The sequence below is a fragment of the Vicugna pacos genome, chromosome 17 (genome assembly GCF_048564905.1).
Source record: "Vicugna pacos chromosome 17, VicPac4, whole genome shotgun sequence".
In the NCBI taxonomy this organism is placed as follows: Eukaryota; Metazoa; Chordata; class Mammalia; order Artiodactyla; family Camelidae; genus Vicugna; species Vicugna pacos.
Genome location: NC_133003.1, coordinates 48,858,440 through 48,879,749, shown reverse-complemented (window position 1 = coordinate 48,879,749; position 21,310 = coordinate 48,858,440). Strand labels below are relative to the sequence as shown.

Sequence of the window (21,310 nt, the reverse complement as noted above, 5' to 3'; positions counted from 1 at the left end):
CCCAGCAGAGGGGCTGGAGTCCTGGAGGACCGACCATACCACGTGTGTCTGAGCATCTGACTTCCTAGAGGTTCTCTTTTCTCAGTCAGGCTTTTGTAGGACTCAGTGGCAGACAGCTGGCGAGTTCATTCATCGAGGGTGGCGCTCACCTTATCTAGACTGTGTCCCCTCCCTTCTCTGGATGAAGAGAACAGGGCTGTTGCTAGTGTTGTTCCTCTGAGGGGGACCCACATCCCAGGAGGAGCTAGTTTGGGGCCATAGACCCACAAAGAGAAACAAACCTAGAAACCCGAGCTCCTTGTTCATCACAGCATTCTCCGAGGTTCTCTCTGGCAGAAGCAGAGCCGTAAAATGACTTTAGATTGGGCACCTGGCTCCTCACCCAGCCAGATGCGGGCCTTCCTTTCCACATCAGTGTAATGGGAACCACCATCATTGTCCTTCCTGCCGCCCAGAGGCTTTGTGTGGAAGAAATAAAGGAACAGTTGGGAAAAGGACTTGAGGTGTCGAAGGCCTTGAGGCTGAAGGATTTTTGTGTTTCCCCAGGTTAGAAAAACCCTGGATGCTACAATGCAGACCTTACAGGACATGCTGACCGTGGAGGACTTTGACGTCTCCGACGCCTTCCAACACAGTCGGTCCACAGAGTCCGTGAAGTCGGCTGCCTCTGAGACCTACATGAGCAAGATCAACATCGCCAAAAGGAGAGCCAACCAGCAGGAAACAGAAATGTTTTATTTTACAGTAAGTGGCGTCCTGGCCCAGGACCCGCCGTCTGCTGACCCGCCGGCAGTGACTTCTGGGGAGCAGCCCAAACCTAGCGGGAGCCAGAGAAACCACGTGGGTCAGTCAGACCTCAAATTCTCCCAACATGCTTTTCAGATTAAGTTTCCTGGCTTGGCTTTGTGAAACGCCGAAAGTGAGTTACCAGTGGGTAACATTGGCCTTGATCTTAGATTGACAGTTCCTGCAACTTTCCTGTTCTAGGAAAACTGAAAGAAAGAAAACAAAAACCCAGAAAGAGTTGTGTTTGGTAGGGAGAGAGGAAAAGCGCTCACAGAGCCAGGTGCACACCCTAAGGAACACCCCCCAAGGTAGTGTATGGTTGTCATGTTGAGTTGTCTCAAACTGGGGAGTGGGCTTGGCAAATATGCCCTGGGTAATCCTGGTAAGTTGCTGGTGATTTGCCATCTTCATGCAAAATCCCAGATTACTTACATTTCACTTGGCCAGGGAGGAACAGGGATGAGGCATCGGGCTTTGGTTCAACATGTGTTTAGTGCACATGGAATGTTGGGGTTGGAGGGGCCTTACATCTTCTGTCTGACCCTTGATCCTGTTCAGCTGTGTCCCTGCCCAATAGCCATCCAGACGTTGCTTGAGGAGCCCCAGGATGAAAAGTTCTTTCTCTCCTTCCCCAGACAACCATTTTGTTTGGCCTGTGGCTGGCTGTAGATATTATAATGTTTGCCTGCATCTCTGTTACCTTCAGAAATCTGCCTCACTAGAATTTCTGGTCACTGAGCTTGATTCTGTTCTCTGCGGCAACCCAGAGAGAGGCTAACTCTACATGACAGTCTGGCAAGGTTGCAGGGAGCTGGGTTTTTTATTTCTCCAGGCTAAACATATCTAATTCTTTCAGTCCGGCCTGCTAAGCTTTTGTTTGGAGTGGCCTCCGCATCCTCGTGACTCTGTCCTTGAGCACGTCCCGTTTGTCAACACTTCTTCTAACGTGAGACTCCCAGCTAAGTTTGTATCAGTTAAATCTCTATCCCCACTGCACTGCCCTTAAACAGGGCCGCCTTCCTCCTATGGGATGTGTGGGTAATGTCTTGGGTGGCTCTTCCATTTATTACCCATTAGATTTCCTCCCGGCGGGTTCAGTTCGTGGCCCCAGACAGTCAGGAGCCTAATGCACTTGTTCATCACAGATACAGGTTCAGTAAGTGTGGCCTCCGTACCTTAAAGTTTGTCAGTAAAAACAAAACCAAAAACCCAAAACAAAAAACAAAACCTATTTGGTTTGCCAGGGCCATAGTCAAAGACAGAGTTGTTCAAAACATGCCACTATACTGATATTGATCCGTTAATCAGCATTTTTAGATTGTGTTCATTCAGTCAGTCACAGACCCACCCAGTTATAAATCCGACTCCATTTTGTGATGGGCCTCATCAGATCCCTCTTGAAAACTAAGTCTACACATACTGCATTTCCTCGATCTTTGACTTGGTTGTTTTCAACAAAGAAAACAGAGCCAGACTTACTGACTCAGACCTTGCTGATTTCTGGGGTTCACTGCTAGGGACCTACTATGTTTGCACATAGAACGTATGGGTTCCAAGGATGAGTAAGGAGTACATGTTAAGTCACTTTGGCAGCAGAAGCAAAGAAGGACATTGACCCTGCTTGAAGGCAAAAGACAGCGTCTATGATGAAGGGTCATGGATTTGATCTTAATATTCAAGTTATCAACCTGGTTGGCTAGTACACCTCATAACTTGATGTTGTGATATTACTTAGGTATTTTTAAGGACGTAATACTCCTTCTAGCACAGACATCAGTATGATTCCATGGCGTTCTTTCCTTCATGGTCCCATGGAAAGCAGGGTGAAGCTTGGAAGGAGTGGGCAGGGTCCAAGGCCCCAGATCCGCAGGGTGGAATTTGCACTAACCAGTGAATAACCCACAAAAGCACGAGTCACACATTTGGGGTGGAGCTTCAGCTGCTTGGGGCAGTGTGGTGTGATGGAGATAAAACCTGCTTGGACCTCAGCTTTGCTTTTTTTTATGGTGAATCTTTATACAGAAGATAAAATCAGAGGGCAGCATTACTGGGAGGATCCAGAGAGAGCCGTAGCTGAGTAGTTATCAAACTCAACTGTGCTTTTGAATCATGAAGGAGGCTTGTTGAAAATGTAGGTTCCCAGACTCCCACCCTCCCTGAGGTGGGGCCCTGGAAATGTGAACACGTTGAGTCCTCTATGGTATCCTCCTCGGGTTAGATGCACAGTATTCCAGAAATATTACAGAGCAGGGAGCTGCATTTTGAGACTCTCCCACTGGGTAGGAGGCCACTGGGCCTTGTACCACACTTGGAGAAACACTGTGAGTCTACCCTCATTTCACCCTGAGAAGGGCACGGACGCCCAGAAATGTTCAGAAATCCGGCCAAGGTCGCACACTGAGTGGCCACTGCTCTAAGCTCTGTCTCCTGGGTAGGATGGGAGTGGCGATGCTCCCCCCATCTGCCGTCCAAGACCGAGGGGAGGACCAGATGTTCGTGTTTGAAAACTGTCAGGTGTTTTACAGATGCAAGGTGGGGCAGTTCTTAACAACCAAGGGACAAGGTCCTAGGAGCTAAGAGGGACCATGGCCAAGGAGATGGGACACCACAACCTCCCAGACACTTATCAGGGTGGGACCAGGGTGAGGTGAGCTCAGTCTTATTGGGGCCACATGTAAGCCTCCACCCTACGGGCCCCTGCACCTGTCTTCACTGGGAAGGTGGTGATGTTCAGATGTCCTTAGCCGCCGAGGCTCACTTCTCTGCTTCTCTGCGTCCTTTCTGAGTCTTCTAGGTAGGGCATAGAATGGATTTTTTATGAAAAACCAGCTGGTAGATTTGGAGCAGTCACATCCGTCCCCATGCCTTCATTCTTAGGGCTTTTGTAATTGAATTCTGTAGACACCCCCTGCCCCCGGCCCCTTCCTCACCTCCTTCAGGCCTGGCTCTAATGTCACTTGTACAGTGAGGTCTGCCCCAACTCCCGTCCCTTGTTCCTGCCTTGTTTTCATCCCTGGCGTTCACCATCATTGACCCATTGTGTATTTTGCTTATGTTTTTGTTAGTTTATTGTCTCTCTCCTGCTCTGCTATGTCAGTCCCACCGGGTCAGGAATTCAGCTGAAATTCTCAGCAACTGCTATTTGCCAGCACAGCTGTGGGCACTGGGGATCCGGAAAGCTATGGGGACAGCACCTACAGCAGCTCACAGTCCGGCAGAGAGGGCTGCAGGCCTGTGTTTGGGTGATGCGGGGTGGGCAGGGCCAAGGAGCTGGTACCTGTGCTGCGGGGTGGCCGGAGCTAGGCTGACCTGGGGGCAGGTAGATGTTTGTGTTCTGAGTGGCTCCAGGCGCTGCTCTGAAGCGCATTGTTCTTGGCCAGGTCCCTGAAACAGAGGCAGCCTGGGGTCCCAGGGACCCTGGGCAAAACATTCCCTGTGCCAGTTTGACCTGTCTCATCTGTAAAAAGAAGAAAATCATCTCCCTCCAGTCCAGTTGGGTTCTTTTACTAGGAATGCCTCTGGGGGCCTGCAGAGCCCTTCCTCCTCCAGAGCACAGCAGATGAGCGAGACTTGCTTCGAGGCTCCCACAGCTCCCCTGATGGAAGCGCCTCTCACCACGCCATCCCCTGGGCTTTCTTTGTGTTCCTGAAACTGACCTGAAAGGCCTGATAGGACTGGCCGGTCACACTTGGCAGAGCTGGGGACCTGCTGGAGCAGATGCAGGGACACCCTCTCCCCTTTGCCCTTTCCCCACGCCAGCGTCCTTCAGGGTGGCCTCCTGCCTTGGAGGTCCGTTCCGGAGGCAGAGATGGCAGGACTCAGCCCTGCGATTTGTAATGTCTTTGTGACTTGTGTCTTCCAGAAATTTAAAGAATACGTGAACGGCAGTAACCTCATCACTAAGCTGCAGGCCAAGCACGACTTACTCAAGCAGACTCTGGGCGAAGGTGAGTCAGGTGGTGGAAGCAGGCGAGGGGGGCTGTCTTCCCCGCTGGGTTTTGTTGTGGCCAAAGGGAGATCGTGGGCACTTGGTGGAATGAGGCCTGGTACTGGAGCCCCCACCAGGATGAGACTGGGAAAACGGCCGTGGTGCAGATGCTGAGGGGGTCCAGCCTGGCTGTAGAAAATATGGGGCCAGCACAAGTCATAGTTTAGCTTGTGGGGAGGGTCCCAGGTAAGGTGATGAGAGGTCCTCGATAGGTAGGGGGTGGGACTCAGGGCACAAGGGTCCCCGCTGATGATTTTTACCCGATCCTATTTGCCAGGAATACCATTGGAGTGCCTGGCCAGGATTCTAGGTTCAAGAAGGAGAATCCATATATGTTTAAGTCAGAGTTTGGTCCTTGAGGGACCTGGGGACTAGGCTTAAAACTCCCCAAAGGCTTCCAAGGTCAGTTGGATAAAATCCCAGCGCTCCCATGGCACATGAGGCCTGAGGCCAGTTGACCTCCTTCCCTGACCTCAGCTACCCATCCTCCACTCCTTACTGTACTCCAGCCGCATTGAGCTCCTTTCTGCACTTCAGAGCTTGTTCAACTTCTTCCTGCCCCAGGACCTCTGTATCTGCTGTTCCCTCTGCCTGGAATGCTCTCCCCCATATCTTTGCGTGGATGCCGCCTTATCCTTCAGCTGCCAGCACAGATATCACTTCCTCAGGGAGGCTCTCCCTGCCCCCCAGCCTCAGGGAATCACCACCTCTGTCCCAACACTCTGTTTGAGTTTCTTCATCTCACTCATCACCATGTGAAATCATCCTGTTTATTATTTGTTCACCTACTTCTTGTCATTAGTCATGCCCCTCACCCCCAACAGCATCATATCTTCAACAAGAGTAGGCACATGGGGTCTGGGAAATAGTGGCCAATACGAGAGCGATGAAGGGAATTTCCAAGGTGAAGATGCCAGTAGATCCTGAGATGACAGCTGGAAGCAGTCTAGACCATCCAGGAGTGTTTTGGGGACGGAGGAATGTGACCGGACGAGATGGGGTGTGGGGCTGGTGTTCCCTGGCTGGCGGGTATCCTCGCCCTTCTATGGCTCACTCTCCTCTCCCTGTGGGTGCACGTTCTAGTGGCCATGCCCTGGCCACACAAATCCTGAGCCAGTCCACTCAGCAGCTGTCAAGGGGCGCTTGGCATTTGTGAGCCCATGCTTTAGAGGAACTGGTGAGAAATGAAACCATTTCGCAGCCCCAAGGCACTTACAGTCTAGCTGGGAGACAACCTATGAACTCATAAAGAATTAAATAGCAGTAACACTGTCACACAGAAATACTAAATGAGTTGCCAGGTGAACAGTTCGGATTCTGAGGACCGTGAGTCACGGGAGGCAGGTTTCACCATGGACCCAGGAAAGCTGGGAAGGCTTCAAGGCAGATGACAGTTAGGGCTTGAGGAATAGCCAGGGCTTTAAGACCAATGGAATGTTTTCAATCAACTTTATTGACATATAATGGATATGCCATAAAATGCACCCATTTTATATGTGGAAATCACTTTTGACAAACACACCCAGATATAACCACCATCAAGTCAAGATACAGAACCTCTCCATCACCCAGAAGTTCGCTTGTGCCTCTTTACAGTCAGTCCCCCCATCCTCCACCTCAAGCCACCACTGATCTGATTTCTGTCACCATAGACTAGTTTTGTGTGTTCTAGCTGGTAAGAGCTGGGGAACTTTGGGGGGTGATGGACATATTCTATATCCTGATTTGGGTGGTGTTTATACATGGGTCTTTACATTTATCAAAACTTATTGACTGAGGGAGAGTGGGGAGGAGTGAGTTGCAACAAGCATTTTTTTCATCCCCACCCTCACCCTCCGGCCCCCTACATTCTGCACATCCTGACATTTCATTACTGGACCAGGAGAAGGGGGCCATGGAGGAGTGTGGGGAACATAGAGGGAACCAAAACAGCAAGGAGAGAGGGAAAGGGAAAAGACAGGAAGTCCTAGAGTGAGTGTGCCAATGGGGACAGTTTCCGCCACTCCCAGGATCAGATTCTATGTTTGTGGGATGGGGGGCTGGGGGCTGTTTCTCATGGGCCACATAACAAAAGGCAGGTCCGTGTGAGTTGCTGGCTACTTGTATTTTCAAAATCAGGTGCTCTGGATTTAGAAAACAAGATATTGTTTTAAAAAATAAGATCCCAGATGAGAAAGCGCTTCTCTCCAGCTCCCCTAGGAGTGCTATCAGATGCAACCTTTATTACCGCCCTTGCCTGAATGGCCTTAATGAAATCATCATTATCATCAGTTTTGGTTGGCGGAACTCCTGACCCACTTGGTCTTCCAAGTTTATTTAGCCTTCAGCCACACATTGCTCTGAGATGTGATTAACGAGTCCTTCTTCTGAGTTTTGAGCTGAATAGCAACAAAAACAACAAAACTGCAGGAAGACACAGCTTCAGAAGTATGAGGGCAGCTAAGAAAGAGCCATCTGGGAGAATTACCGTTGTTCTGTTACCTCGTCAGCCGGCAGTGGAAAAGCCCACTGTGCTGCTTTTGATAACTGGCATGCATCTTGTTAGACTCATCAATTCTGGGGAGGTTTTGTTTTTAATAAATATTTTTGCTTTAGAATAGTTTTATATTTATAGAAAAGTTGCAAAGATGGTACAGAGTTCCCGTATACTCCACATCCAATTTCCCTTACCAGTAACGTCTTCATTTTACACTGCTATGGTGTATTTGTCACAGTGAATGAAGACTGATCCATTATTGTTAACTAAAATCAGTAAGTTACCGAATTACTGAAAAAACTGAAGCTGAGAGCAATCTTCAGGCATTTTTGTATCTCCTGATGAAGGTGTATGTGGATTCCTAGGGCATTAGTTGGTAGAGGGAATTTGCACTTAGTTTGATAAAGCTCTTGACCATTGGGCAAGTGGGGCATGAAAAAACTAAGAGAGCTCAGATCTTCTTATTCATTCTTCCGAGGGGTCTTCAGATGATTCCTCTACCTGGACACGTTAACTCTTCCTTTTAGTCGAAAGCTCTTCTAAGAGGGGGGCTAGGTTAGGGTGACATCTGCATCAATGGCTTTTTTTTTTTATGTCATCTGAGAACTCTTTTGTGTTGGGAAGGATAATCTGCTCATTTTGAAAACAGGTGAGAAATATGGAGCTAAGCAGAATATTTTGACTAAGAAGGTACAAAGTTTTTTTTTCAATGAAATGAAATATCGTTGCCTAGGGCCTTAGTTTCTCTCAAGTACTCTTTTGACAGCATGCCTCAGAGAAGTCACAGGTTAGAGGAAGCACTAGATCTTCCGGGTCGCTTTCACTTAGAAGCGAAATTGAACGTGATTGACCCCAGACACACAAGTCAAAACGCATCGGGGCCCTGCAAAGTGACATTCCTTGCTACAAATGTCACTGCCACGTCTTGGAAACAAGAGCACACACCCTTGTATGCCCTTGGTTGTTGCTAGGTCATTTTATTGGCCGGAGAGATCTTAGTTTATCGTCTCAGTCTTAGATTTCTGACTTTTTTATTGCTCTGGGTAGTCGGTAAGCTCTAGAGTTGACACCTAAGATGCGGGTGGTTTTTCAATTTACTCCAGGCCCTCAAGGATGAATGGTTCATTGTCTCCAAAGGGATGAGACATAACCTTTTCAGGCCAAGATTTAATAGCCCATTGCAGAGCAGAATGTCTGCGAGGACCAGACAGTCTGACCTTCTAGAAAATGACTGAGCCACCAACTATAAAATATGTATTTTAAATCTCAACAGGTCTTGAAAGGTAAAGGGCAGAGTGTTTTTGATTTTTGATGTTTGTTAGAAGTTGAAACACCATATTCCAAAAGGTGTTGGTAAAGGATTTTGAGAGCTGGAAAGTGAGTCAAAAGCTGGAGGAGAATGTATTTGATTCGCTGCCAGAGGAAAGTCTGTCTTGAGTGTGTTCTGACGTTGCACTCCAGGACCTAGGCTGTTTCGTTCCTACCTACCCCTTTCTTCCCTCCTGGCCCCTTTCTGTCCATTCATCTGTCCACCCATCCATCCAAAAGCACAGGCTCTGTACTTGGCCAGGACTGAGGGTACAGGGTAAACAAGACAGACAAGGTTCCTGCCCTCATGGGGAGGAGAGACCTCAAACAGGAAACAAGCTCTTGAGTAAAGAATTACAGCTGTGATAAGTGCCCTTGAATGGAAAATATGGGCTGAGATAGAGAACAGTTGTGTATTGGGGTGGAGGGGGAGGCATGGGGGACCTTTAGTGATCAGAGAGGCCTCAGAGAAGAAGTGACATTTAAACTGAGACTGAACGATGAGAAGGCATCATGAGAAACTGGGGAAAGAGTGTTGAGGCCAAGGGAACAGCATGTGTGAAGGCAAGAAGCGATGTGGTGAGGCAGGAGTGAAAGAAGGGCCCTGGGACTGGACCCTAGTGAATACGCAGTGGAGTGGGCAGTTCTGGAACCAAGAGGAAGTGGAGCAGGAGCCTATTCCGAGGTCCCCTTTGTACAGCTGACTACACCCCTCAGGAAAACGATGTGCTTTATGGTCCACCAAGGCCATTAGCCGACCATTCCGTGGGCTGCCATCTGCTCCAACTCAGGGTCTTGGGTCTACATGAAAATTTAACTCAAATTGATGTCTGGTAGGAATTTGTCCCAGACCTTAGACACACAATCGATTTAAGCAGAACAAAATTTCCTGTTTTACTTTTCTCTGTTCTGGCTTTGGCTTTAGTTCAACCAACTACAGTCACTCTTGTAACTGCTTGTGGCTTTGGTCAGGAATTAAGGAACTGTGTATTGATTCGCTCCAAGTTTTATTTTCAGACTTCTCTTCCTCCCCTCATTTTTCTCCCCAGCCCAATCAGCATTGTTTTCTGTAAAGAAAAATAAGAGCTCAGTTCTTTCTTTTATAAAGTCCCTTCATGTGAATGCTAGATGGGATTCTAAAGTGTAGAGCGGTGCTGTCCAGTATGGTAGCCACCAGCCACATGTGGCTGTTGAACACTTGAAATGTGGCTAGTCTGAACTGAGAAGTGTAAAATGAGTACCACATTTCAAAGAATTAGTACTGTACGTATATATATGCATGTGTGTTTATGTATATATATTATTATATTTTTATATTGATACAAATTGAAATATTTTTGACATATTAGGTTGCATGCAATATATTATTTAAATTAATATCACCTGTTTCTCCTTACTTTTTGTAACGTGCATACTATAAATTGTGACTTGCATTATATGTCCATGGGACAGCACTGGCTTTGAGGTTCTCTTCCTGTACCATAAAAGGACTGAAGTACTGAGTCATGCTATGAATGAACCTCAAAAGCATTATGCTCAGTGAAAGAAGCCAAATGCAAAAGACCACATATTGCACAATTCTACTTTTATGAGCTACCCAGAATAAGCAAATCTATAGAGATTAGTGATTGCCACAGGCTGGAGGTGGGAAGAGGGTGTGACTATAAATTGACACAAGAGATCTTTTCTATGTGAGGGAACTTTCTAAAATTGAATTGTGGTGACGGTTGCCCAACTTTGAACATTTACTAAAAATCATTGAATTATACATTTTAAATGGGTGACTTTTATGATACATAAATTATACCCCAGTAAAGCTGTTAAAAAAAGAGGGCAATGGATATGAGTCTGGAATTCCAGGGAAATGTAAGATCCGGAGGTAAGAGTAGGGAATCATCAGTAAGCATTTGAAGTCACCTAGAGAGGGTGGGCCGGAAGAGAAGAGGAGATGCAGTTTGCATCCTGGGGCATCCTGACATTTCGAGGTTAGAGTTTGGGCAGAATGAGGAGGAGACAAGGGAAACCGAGGAGCAGCCTGTAGGGCAGGAAGGACACCTGGGAAGTGAATAGAGTCATGAAAATCAAGAGGCGAAAGCTTTAGAAAGCTTCATCAGAAGGGAGTGATTAACCGAGTTAAGGTAGTACTGAGGGCTGAGAGTCAGATAAGAGCAGAGCAGACACTGGGTTCAGCCGCACAGAGCAGTCTCTGTGGAGTGGTGAGGACAGAAGCCCTGCGGTGAGGTGAGGGGAGGGAGCGACAGGGACTCTGGACAGCTCCTTCAGGACGTTTTGCTGTAAAGGAAAGCTGAGAAAATGGAGATGCGGTTAGAGGAGAAAAGGGGTCAAGAAGGGGCTTAAAAGTCAGGTTGAATGTATCCAGTGTGCATGTTGATGTGCTGACCGAAATGATCCGGAAGAGAGGAGATTGGTGATACTAGAGGGGAGATGGTAGCAGAGACAAAGCCCCCAAGAAGGGCAGAGGGCACGAGACCTGGAGCATAAGATCAGGGCTTTGGCAGAAGCAGGATGCTTCCTCCAGAGCACCAGGAGAGGAGATAGCAGGTGAGTGGGTCTCATGGAGGCATCCAGAGACCCTGTCTTACTGGTTTTCTTTTCCAGTGAAGGAAGCAAATAGGTCTTCAGCTGAGAATGAAGGCAGGAGGGCTGGGAATAGGGGCGTAGCAAGGTTGAGAAATAGCTGGTCTTCTGGCTGGTACCCTTCGGTGCCAGGCATGATGGGTACTCAGTAAACCTTTGTTGACATAAAGCACTGCAGGAGTTCATGAGCTGGGGTGTGCGTAGAAGGGAGCACCTGGAGTGCTTATTAAAATGCAGATTCCTGGGTTCTTATACAGGAAAGAGCCAAGAAATCTGCATCTTTAACAAGAGTCCCAGGAGGGTCTATTGCCAGTGGTCAGCAGGCTGTAGTTTGAGAGTCACTGAAAAAATATGTATGAACAATAAGAAGAGAAATATACATGAACATGGCCCTGGAAATAGGAGGCACTGAGGATTTAATACAACTCACTTCTTCCCAACAGACCATACCTGAGGCATGATTAGATTTCCCATTTCGCAAATAATTCACTTCAGTTGTTGCTTCTTGTTTTTAGAAATAGATGAGTGGTCTCTGGTCAGAATAAAAAACAAGCAGAAACAAAACCAACAATTAAACATCAATGTACACTCTTCTTTTCAGGGGAGAGAGCAGAATGCGGCACAACCAGGTAAGAACCGGGGTCTTGTTTTCCTTCACCGGCCGGCTGCCGGAGGCGGGGGCAGGAGGAGGTGGAAGGAGCAGGAGAGGCGGGGAGGCGGGAAGACGCTGCTAGGAGCTCAGAGGAGCTGGGGCTTCTTGGAGCGGGACAGCTCTTCACCAGCGTCCCCACGGGGTGCTGTGGCAGGGTGCTGAGCGGGAGGGCAAGGCTCTTTTGGCTACTTTTGCCGCGTTCGGCTGGTGAGCCACCCCCTCCCCCCCAGGCTGATGACAGGGAGGGGGTTTTCAGAGCTGCTGTGGGAAGAGGGTGTTTTCCCTCCGCGCTGCCCATCGGGTGGGAGGGCTGGGCGGTAATATATATTGCAGAGTGGCTGAGGGCGCCCAGTAGAAGCCAGAGTGTGTCGGGTAGCTGTCGATCTGTCTCCCCATCCGTTATATGGCTGCTGAGCAAACTGCCGAGGCGGGAGCGCAGCCTAGGGTCCCGTTTGCCCAGGCTTTGGATTTGGCTGGAATCGCACAGCACCGGGCATACGCATGCGCATATCCACACCTGGCTTGGGACCTCACCGCGCTTGGATGGATGGATGGTGGAGCCCCTTGCTGGGAAAGTAACAATGGGCAGCTTCTGCTTTCTCTCCAGCTTGCTCCACATTACTCTCTGCACTTTTCCCTGAGCAGACCAGAGCCAGTGAACACTTTCACTCAGCAGCTGACAGCTCAGGGGCTTCCTTCAGGGCTGGCCCTTTCCTCTGCTTTCAGAGAGTTTGGATCCATAAGCAGCCCCGTCGCTGCCGGGGTTCCTCGGAGCCCATCCATTTCTGTGTTCCCAGCAGTGCCTGTCCCACTGCCCAGCATAAATTCAGCCAGTGGCCCATCATTTCCACCATCTCAGTGACCACTGAGAGCTACTTCTGCCTCATTCTGGGCCTGGTGACTCGATGACATCCTTTCCCCGCAAGTTCTTCCCAGTGTCCCAGATTCCTGGAAAGCTGGCCTACTTGGCAAGAGGGAGGATGAACCCTCAACTCCCTCCTCATCCAGAAGGGAGTTGGCTGGAAGGTGCCTTGGAAAGCTCTGGGGTTTTAGCTTGCTGGGCCCAGGGTGGGGGGGACTAAGAGCTCTCCAGAAGCCTAGCCCGTGCAGCTGTTCCTCTTGACCCCGGCAGTCTGGGAACATAGTGGTGATTCAAAATGCCAGGCGAGGCCCTTCCAGCACATGGGTCACCAGATGTGCAGGGTTACTTTCCAAGAATCTTTTAGAAACAAATTCCTATTTATTTGTTTGTTTGTTTACTGGCGAGAGGGCGTTCTCATAGTCCCAAAACAACGGAAGCCACATTTTACACCAAAGACTGCAAATAGTGAAACAGATAGGAGATGACGAATTGAGCCGTCCCTCACTTCCTCCTACTTCCTAGAACTCATGTGGGAGAAGATGGTTCCAGAAGACTGTAGGAGAGATCTGTAATCCAACCCTTGGCGAGGTCCCACAGTCTTCCTTAGAGAAAAGTTGGGGGCTTTGCTTTTTTTAAATAAAGCCCTCTGAGATGCTGCCTTCCACACCCCCTTTGGCCTGGGGCCTGGGAAACCCAGGCGTGGACTGCAGACCTCCCACGTGAGCACACTGCACTAAGCTGCCGGTCCGGCCAGCTGCACTTTGGCCCTTGGCCAAGGTCAGAGGCAACTCTTAGTGAACGAAAAGCTTCCCCTTACTTCCAAAAATCACTTTAAACTTATTGTGGGATACACTGCTAACTTGGAAGTGTTTTTTAAATTAATCTTAAACACCCTGGGTGAGCTATTTCTGTACTATGACTTTGTACCTCCCATGGTTTCCTGTCCAAGATCAGTGTCATTTTGGATGCTCACTTGGGCAGGCCCCCTCAGCCAAGTTGCTGCTGGCTTTGTGTAGATGGATCAATTTTGCACACGGGCTGCCTCACATTGTATTTCCTTTTCTCACACGTAAGAACCTTATCTTAGAGTAGCCCCAGTTCAGAATAACCCTGTGATTAGGCTGACCAGATGCAATAACACACTTGAAAAGTGCGCGGTAAATGCCAAAGCCAGACGCAAGCATGAAGTTTGATTATGGTTATTCAGACCGCTGACTGGCTTTCCTAACCTAGGTTGACTGGCCCCAAGACTGGATTAGTAGTGATATCACTTGAGATTTTTTTTGTCCAAATAGCTGCAACCCCGTGCACAACCACACACAGCCTCCAAGAGCCTGACCACCACTGAACTACAATATTGCCACCATTTTGGATGTTGACGCCCACATCTGTTGGGTTGTCTAGGGAAAATTAATCACCATCCTTTTGGTCACAGAATAATTTTGAGGCCCATTCCTGTGTCGCTAATGTGTGTTAATTTTCCTCTTGGTTGAAAGGCAGAAAGGGGGCATTGGTCTCTGGTTTCTCTTTCTTCCTCTCCGTGGCTTTCTCGGTTCCTGTTTTCCCTGCCTCTCTCTCTCTCTTTCCTTTTTGCTCTGCAACTGAGCAGCAGAAGAGATGGAAGGCTTAGGCTGCCCCACTTTCCTTGGCTGAGCTGCCCCCCCGCTCCCCACTTTGTGTCCCACCCAGCACTTCAGTAAGTCGGTATCGATTTGATGTCATGCAAAGTTGGGATAGCTACGTCTCCTTGTCAGAGATTCTTCCCCATGTACAGAGCACCGCACAAAGAAAGAAATCCACGTGTGATTCCAACAGTCCTTTGCTTTCTGGAAATGGGAAAAAAGTATCCTGTTTCCCCTTTTTCCATTTTGTAAACTTAAAAAAATCCTTAGGACTTACTTGAAGAAGTAAAATTTTAAAGGCATCCTAGATTTTTTGGTATTGAGTGTGCAACGCCTGCATTAAAAGTCTCTATTCTTGCTGGCCATGAGCGTTTAATAGATAATTCAATGCTACTCATGGCTGTTCTGTGAGAAAATCAGTTTCCCAATTTCTATACTCACCCTGGAACCTGGAGTAGGAAGAGCTGAATTCTAGTCCCATGACCTTGGGCAAGTTTCTTAACGTCTCATGGGCTCATTTGCCTTATGTTTAAAGTAGGTTTAACAGGTCCTGCCTACCTCACAGGGTTGTTGTGAGGGTATCATGCAGTGTGAGAACCTTCAAAAACAAACCCAAAACACTGTGGAAACAAGGTGGCGAAGCAGCTCTCCTCCAGTTATTATACGTAAAACCCCTTGGCCCTGTGTCACATTTTTGGCACTCCCTTTTGCCATTTGGAAATTCGAAAGCAGATCCGTTGTAAGAAATATCACTCCCACAGAACCACCTCCCCCCAAAATAAGTAACTTGTGAAAAAGAAATGACATGGACTTAGCTAACCAAATTGACATAGATCCAAGATGGGCTCAGAATAATCTTGCCTGGTGTTTCCTTTTGAAATTTTTGGTCTGTGCTGTTATTTTGGTTCCAGTGTTTGGGTGGCATGATATTTGGATTCCACTGTGTCTTTGCCCATGCATGTCCTGGAGCCCGCAGCATTTGCTCAGTATTCAGACACCTAGGAGAAGTCGCTCAGAGTTCCCCAGATGGCGGGGCTGCTGAAGGGGACAGACACAGCAAGGCCAGTGAGCAGAGGCAGTGTGGGTCTCAGCACCTCGACTGGCTCCACAACGCATAAGATTCCTTGCCCGTTCACAGAAATCGGTCAAGACTTGGGGCCCCAGCTCTGTGTTTATCACGCACAGACATTATCTGTGCCAGGCTGGGTCCCCAGTTGGTCCTTCTCAAATTGTGAACTAAGCCATTTGAAAATGAACTGCCTCTCTGGGTTAGGGGCCCTCCTTCTAACCTCAGAAAGCCCTTTGCCCTGGAAGGCTGGCAGCATTGAGTCAGGCCACCTTGGGTGGTGAAAGATGAGCAAATAAGCCAACACAGGTATATGCATGTGAGCAACTCTGGAAACTGGTCCAGTGTGTGTGGCTGTTTCACTGTTGCTGGTGAACTGTGGTTTGGTCGCCCCTCCCTGTGGCCGAGAGTGGAGCACAGGGAATGGAGATCGTAAAGTCAAGCAAGACACTTTCAGCCTGGCCCCATGGGTCCTCTGCTGGCAAGGGTTAATGGGATGGGTGAATCTTTGGCTAGAAATGAAAAAGTGTCAGGCTCCGTGACTGGCCCGCTGGGAAAAATCTTTGACTTGGACACAAAGAGGCCTGGGTTTGGGGCCTGGCTGTACCATTTCCCCTCTCTAGGCCTCAGTTTAGGCCTCTGTAAAATGGGGCCATACGTAAGGGTTGAGCAGATGTTAAGTGTAATAACGGATTTGAAAGCACTTTAATTGAAAGTGTACTTGACGAAAAGACAGGAGATAATCATTATCTGGGTCACCCGGGGACCCCTCCTGCCTGCCATCAGTTTCCTCATCTCTAGAATGAGAACACTAATTGCCTGGCTCTTAGATCAATGGAATAAAGACGAGTCGAGTATATGTGAAATGCCAGGAGGCACTGGGAAGATCAGTGCCCTCGTACATTGGGAGTTGAGACTTGGTGACGAATTTAAGCCAAAATAATGAAAATTAACCCTTCCAGTCATCTTTGAAAGTCTCTTGCTTTCTTGGGCTACAGATCACATCTCTCCCCCTGACCCCCCCTCCATCTGATCAGCTTTGCAGGATGACAGCCTCTGACTGGAGTTTCAGTGGTTTCCGGGACGCGTGCTGTTCCCCCGCTCCATGACTTAGAATGCATTTGTGTTACGTGAGCCTTGCTCCTGCCTGACACTGTGGGTGAATTAAGACCCCCTTAAACATCCAGAGGCCTTCAGATGGAGCATTGGACACCAATGCGCTGGGGGTTCAGGCCTGCCGTTTGCATTTTGTGTTCTCCAGTCATGGGTTATAAGAGCGTCTTTCCCAGTTGTATGTTTACCTTGGTTGCTTTCTTGATTTCTTTTGTTCCGTTTTCCCCTAGGCCCCCCTGTCTTCCCCCTAAACCACAGAAAATGAGGAGACCTAGGCCTCTCTCAGTGTGTAGCCATAAACTATTTAACGGCTGTATGGAAGCGTTCATTAAGGTACTTGCTGGGGAACCAGAGTCCGAGAATGTGCCCAATGTAATGGCAGCCTCTCTCCACCTCTCCCCTGGCCAACAGCCCTACCTCGACAGACCGACTGACTGACGGCCAACCAGACAGACTGGAACTTTGAATCTGTGCTCTCAGCCAGGCCCGAGGCGAGCTGATCCTCACGGCAACTGCTTGTAGCTTCAGTGAGGGCTTCTCATTAGAGCTGCTTCTGTCTCTGACCAGTTGCTCCTAAGTGCCTTCCCTTGATTCCCAGCCCCGGGGGTGAGATGCGATCGTGCTGGAAGCCAGGGAAGTCTGGGTGGCACTGAACCCCTGCTGGCACAGTGGTCCCTGCCAGCCACACTGCGCTGCTTCAGGAACTGCAGTCCAACCAGCCCAAGGGACAGTTAGCGAAACGCCCTTACCTTGAGTCACACTTACGGCTCCCGAGAGGGGACTGGCTGGAAGCTACGCAAAGAAAACCCCCATGGGTACAGCTGAGAATATACAAGCAAGGGAAACACGTACAATTTGAATGAGGGACAACCCTCCCACCTAGTTGTGCTTGTTGTGAGGCAGTTTGGCAGAAGGGAGAAGAGCTGAGGTAGTCCCTTTCAAATTCCAGGTTAACCCTTTACAACTTAAACAAAAAAAGGCTTTTCACCTCAGTGAGTCTTTTCTTTTCTTGCTTCTTGGCTGCAAAGGGTGCAGGATCCCGCCATGCTGGATAGAATGGCTCGGAGCAAGTTAAGATGCTGGTGGAGTTGACAAGGGCAGCAGGTGGGGCACAAAGTTAAGGAAGGGGGGATGCATCCTTAACATGACTTAGGGGAACAGGGGCAGGGTCCCTCCCAGTTACTGGAGAGCCCACCACCATCTAACGAAGACGGTTTCTGCAGGAAGTAAGACTCATATCAGTCAGGAGAGAAGCCAAGGCTTCCGGGCTTAGTTAACACTTTTGGGGTGGTGGAGGCTGCCCCTGCTCCAGCCCTCTATCCTCCCTCCTCAGGCAGGGTGCGCACAGTACTTGCAGGACAGGGAGGGCCAGCCTCAGGTGTCGGAGGAGGTAGGCAGACCAGCCAGGGCCCAGGACCATCTCTGCCTGTGGGCTGAGTTCTGGGGAAGGGATGGTGGGGGAGAGGGAAAGTGGAACAGTGGGGCACAAGTTGGGACAGCCAGGGGCAGGAATCAGCAGCGGTTGCTTTAGGAGACCTCAGAGAGGGAGGCATGGAGGACCTCAAAAGGAGGGGTGCCGCTGGGTGCATTGGGGAAGAGGCACTGTTTGGGGGTGACCCCGAGAGAGCAGTTTGCCATCCAGTAGGTCATGGGAGGAGGGGGCTGTGTCACGAGTCCTTTCTTCTTCCTCCCTCCTTGCTGGCTCTGTCAAGACCTTCTTTTTGAAAAAGCCACACCCCGGAGCTGACAGGGGACTGAAGCAGATTCTCTCTGCCCTCAAGGAGCTTCACGTGTGGCTCAGGAGGTTTTCAACACAGAAAGCTAAATGTGTCAGATGCCCCAGGATGAGCCCTGGGTGACAGCCCCTCGGAAATAAGTTCTGTGAGAGCCCAGAGCAGGAAGAGCTGTGAGCAGGCGGCAAAGGAAAAGAGGGTACACAGCCAAGGGAGCAGGACGGAGGAGCCCGTGACAGGAGGAGCGGAGTGAATGAGGCCTCACCAGCGAGGGGACTCCTTCTGGATTTGCCTCAGCTCTTTGGAAATGGATGATTGATTGCTCAGGACGCTTGAAAGGAGGTCTTACCTGACAAGACTTGAAAGTCAGGTGTTCTGTTTAGTGAAAGAGTCTCCGAAGGGAGAGCTCCTACATAAAGTGTGTGGCCATCAAGTAACCTGACTTTCTTGCCCTGACAAACACACCAACCACGTGAGCGTTTGCCCCTTGGAGGTGGTCACCTCGGGAAGCCACATTCTTGCTCTAAATACGTCGCCACTGCTGCAGCTGTTTAGCCTTCCCGAGAGCCTGCAGTGGGGCCAAAACTCTGTATTCGCATGGATGCCTCGGCCTTTGGGATGAAAAGCACCATTCAGAGCCCAGCTTTGCAGTCACCGGGGGCACAAACTGGCAGGAGGCACGGGCTCCAGTGGGAACCAGGGGACTGGCTCTGAAAAGAGGCCCCCAAGAGGGACGCCCCAGAGCGCTGAGCAGCCACACATTGCTGCCGTAAGAGCGCAGCCTTCCCAGGGGACTGTTTGACAGGAAAAAAAAAGTACGTGTGTTATCCGACTGCATTTCTTTGTAGTCCCGAGTGCTTATACCACATATCATCAGTGCAGTTCAACAAACTCTTCTGTGCACCTACTGTGCGCTCACAGCGTGGAGACAAGTCACCTGCAGCGTTGGTCCCATTCTCAAGGACTGTTAACTCTCAGAGAATGAAAGGCAGTGTAATATATCAAGTCCTCCAACCTCTGTGAACGGGATTTAATTTTCCCTTATGACTCCCATACTGTCCAGAAGAGGATTCTTCGAGAGCTGCGTCCCCAGCTTTGAAATGCCAGACCTCCGAAAGGCTTTTCAGTAAAATAACATCACTGAGACTCCGTGATTCTGAGGGTTTAGAGGGACAAGGATGCATCCCCAAGTTAAGGATGACGGATAAATGTTGTTGGAGTTGCTTTTATAAATTTCTAGGACCCTACCTGAATGGATTCTTTTCAAAATCCTTAATTTTTCCCCGCCTCTCAAACAGAAGGAAACCCAGTCAATTTATCGTTATAAATTTTGAAGCCCAGGAGGCCTCCCTCGTGGGTGGGGAGGCAGGTGTGTGTATGTGGGCGTAGGGAGTCCTCGCCCTGTTTCTGTGAAATGAGAATGTTCATTACCCACCTCATGAGCGTGTGATGAGGATCGGATGAGCTAGCGCCCGCCGTGTTTCCCGAGCACTGCCTGGCGCACAGCAAGCCCCGTGGAAGTGCTGGCTATCAGTGAGCGTCCCCAGGAGTGCGCGTGGAGCCCCGTCTGACCATCTGGCACGGCCGCCTAGGCTGCGGGTAGGCTTAGGCTAATTCCAGTTGTCGAGGTGCCAGGCGCTGGACAGATGACACCAGCTGAAAAAAGAGGCACATCCTGGGTTTGTCAGTCGGGCGGCCTCCTCCAGGGGCTGGGGTGAGACACAGCAGCACCCCAGAGCCTGACCCGCTGCACAGCCAGGAAGAAGGAAGAGGCAGTGAGTGCGCCCCTGAAAATGGGCGACTCCCGGGAGAACAGAGGCTCCGGTTCTGCCTGTAAGATCGTGAAGGCAATCTGACTCCACTGCCCTCCCTCCTCCAGGCCTTGGTCAGCTTCTAGGTTCCCTGAGGCCTTTTCAGCGCCAGGGCGAGGGCACCCTGTAGAGGGAGAGCGAAACCAAGTGGATACGCAGGAAAAGCTACCCCAGGTATGTGGTAGGAAAGCAGGGGAGGCTGAGTGGAGTTTGGAACCAGGTGGGATCCCGTTGCGTACTCTCCAGAGGGCACCTGGTAAACACGATCCTGGTTCACTCAGAACCAAGAGCGAGGTTTCCAGAGCTGACTTGCAGGGACTGCATTACCCCAGACATGCGAGGGCGTGTGTCCCTCCCTTCTGTGGGCTGCTGGGCGAACCTTAAGGGGTCTTAGGTGGGCTCTTGTCTGCTGGTGAATAAACAGCCCCTGTGTTGAGGGGAAGCTAGACATGGGGTGAGGAAGGGTTCAGCACACACCATTCCTGCACTTGACAAGGACTGAAAGAGACCCCTTTGCCCTGCGGTGTCCGAAGGGCGCCCCCCACCGGCAGGGACGCCGTCCCCCGGACCTTTGCTGGCTGCCACTGCATTTCGGCCTTCCCGGACTCTGAAGGATCTGCTTACTCTAACTGATCTTACTCCTGCATAATCTTTTCTTTTTCTCCTGCTCTGCTGCCTGTTTATTTTTTGTTATCAGAGGAAGAAGAAATGCTCGAACCAGGAACCAGGTATTTACTAGAAAGGTCCGTTAGCCCCATCCAACTGGATGGAACCTGTTTTTAATCCTGACTTCTAGCACTGGGCCCACCTTGCCTGTTGGCAAAGAGTCCACTTTGTTATCCTCTCTGTGACTGTAGTTCATCAGGATAGGATGTGGAGGAGCTGCTGAAGTATCCAAAGTCGTGGTTTTTTTCTGTGTCCCTTTACAAGAGCATACTGTGTATGCCTCATTGCTTCCCCACCTTCTCAGGAGGCTAGCAATTTAATGTGGCTCCCTTTAAAGAGAGTTTTTAAGTTGTAAGTTTAGAAATGGTCTTCCCTCTGCAGAGCTTGGAAGGCCCTCTGGGGCCAGCCTGGCTTCCCCCATAGTGTGTTCTTCTTTCTGGCATCAGGACCTACAGCCCCCTCCACGCGGTGGGCCCTCTCCCCTCCCCAGACGTACCTGTCGGGCCTCTGGGCCCTGATTCCTCCCCAGCTGAGTAGGAAGACAGAGCATTTCTTTAAAACTATCATAGCTATGCCTTTTCTGCAGTAACGGAAGACTTTCTACTTTACCTATTGGTGGAGACTGAGAT

The 21,310-nt window shown here is 49.7% G+C and overlaps 1 protein-coding gene across 6 annotated transcripts in view; it reads left to right on the top strand.

Moving 5' to 3' along the window:
- Positions 1 to 21,310, top strand: part of SRGAP3 (SLIT-ROBO Rho GTPase activating protein 3) — a 286,557-nt gene that overhangs the window by 229,372 nt on the left and 35,875 nt on the right. For 3 of the 6 annotated variants that reach the window (XM_072941761.1, XM_072941762.1, XM_072941759.1), the window contains 4 exons: positions 547 to 744; positions 4,649 to 4,733; positions 11,758 to 11,785; positions 16,702 to 16,804. In XM_072941761.1, the coding sequence (XP_072797862.1) occupies positions 547 to 744; positions 4,649 to 4,733; positions 11,758 to 11,785; positions 16,702 to 16,804 (414 nt within the window). Of the gene's footprint in view, positions 1 to 546; positions 745 to 4,648; positions 4,734 to 11,757; positions 11,786 to 16,701; positions 16,805 to 20,712; positions 20,744 to 21,310 lie in introns of all 6 variants that reach the window. The other 3 variants (XR_012060775.1, XM_072941760.1, XR_012060776.1) reach the window with 2 other exon arrangements.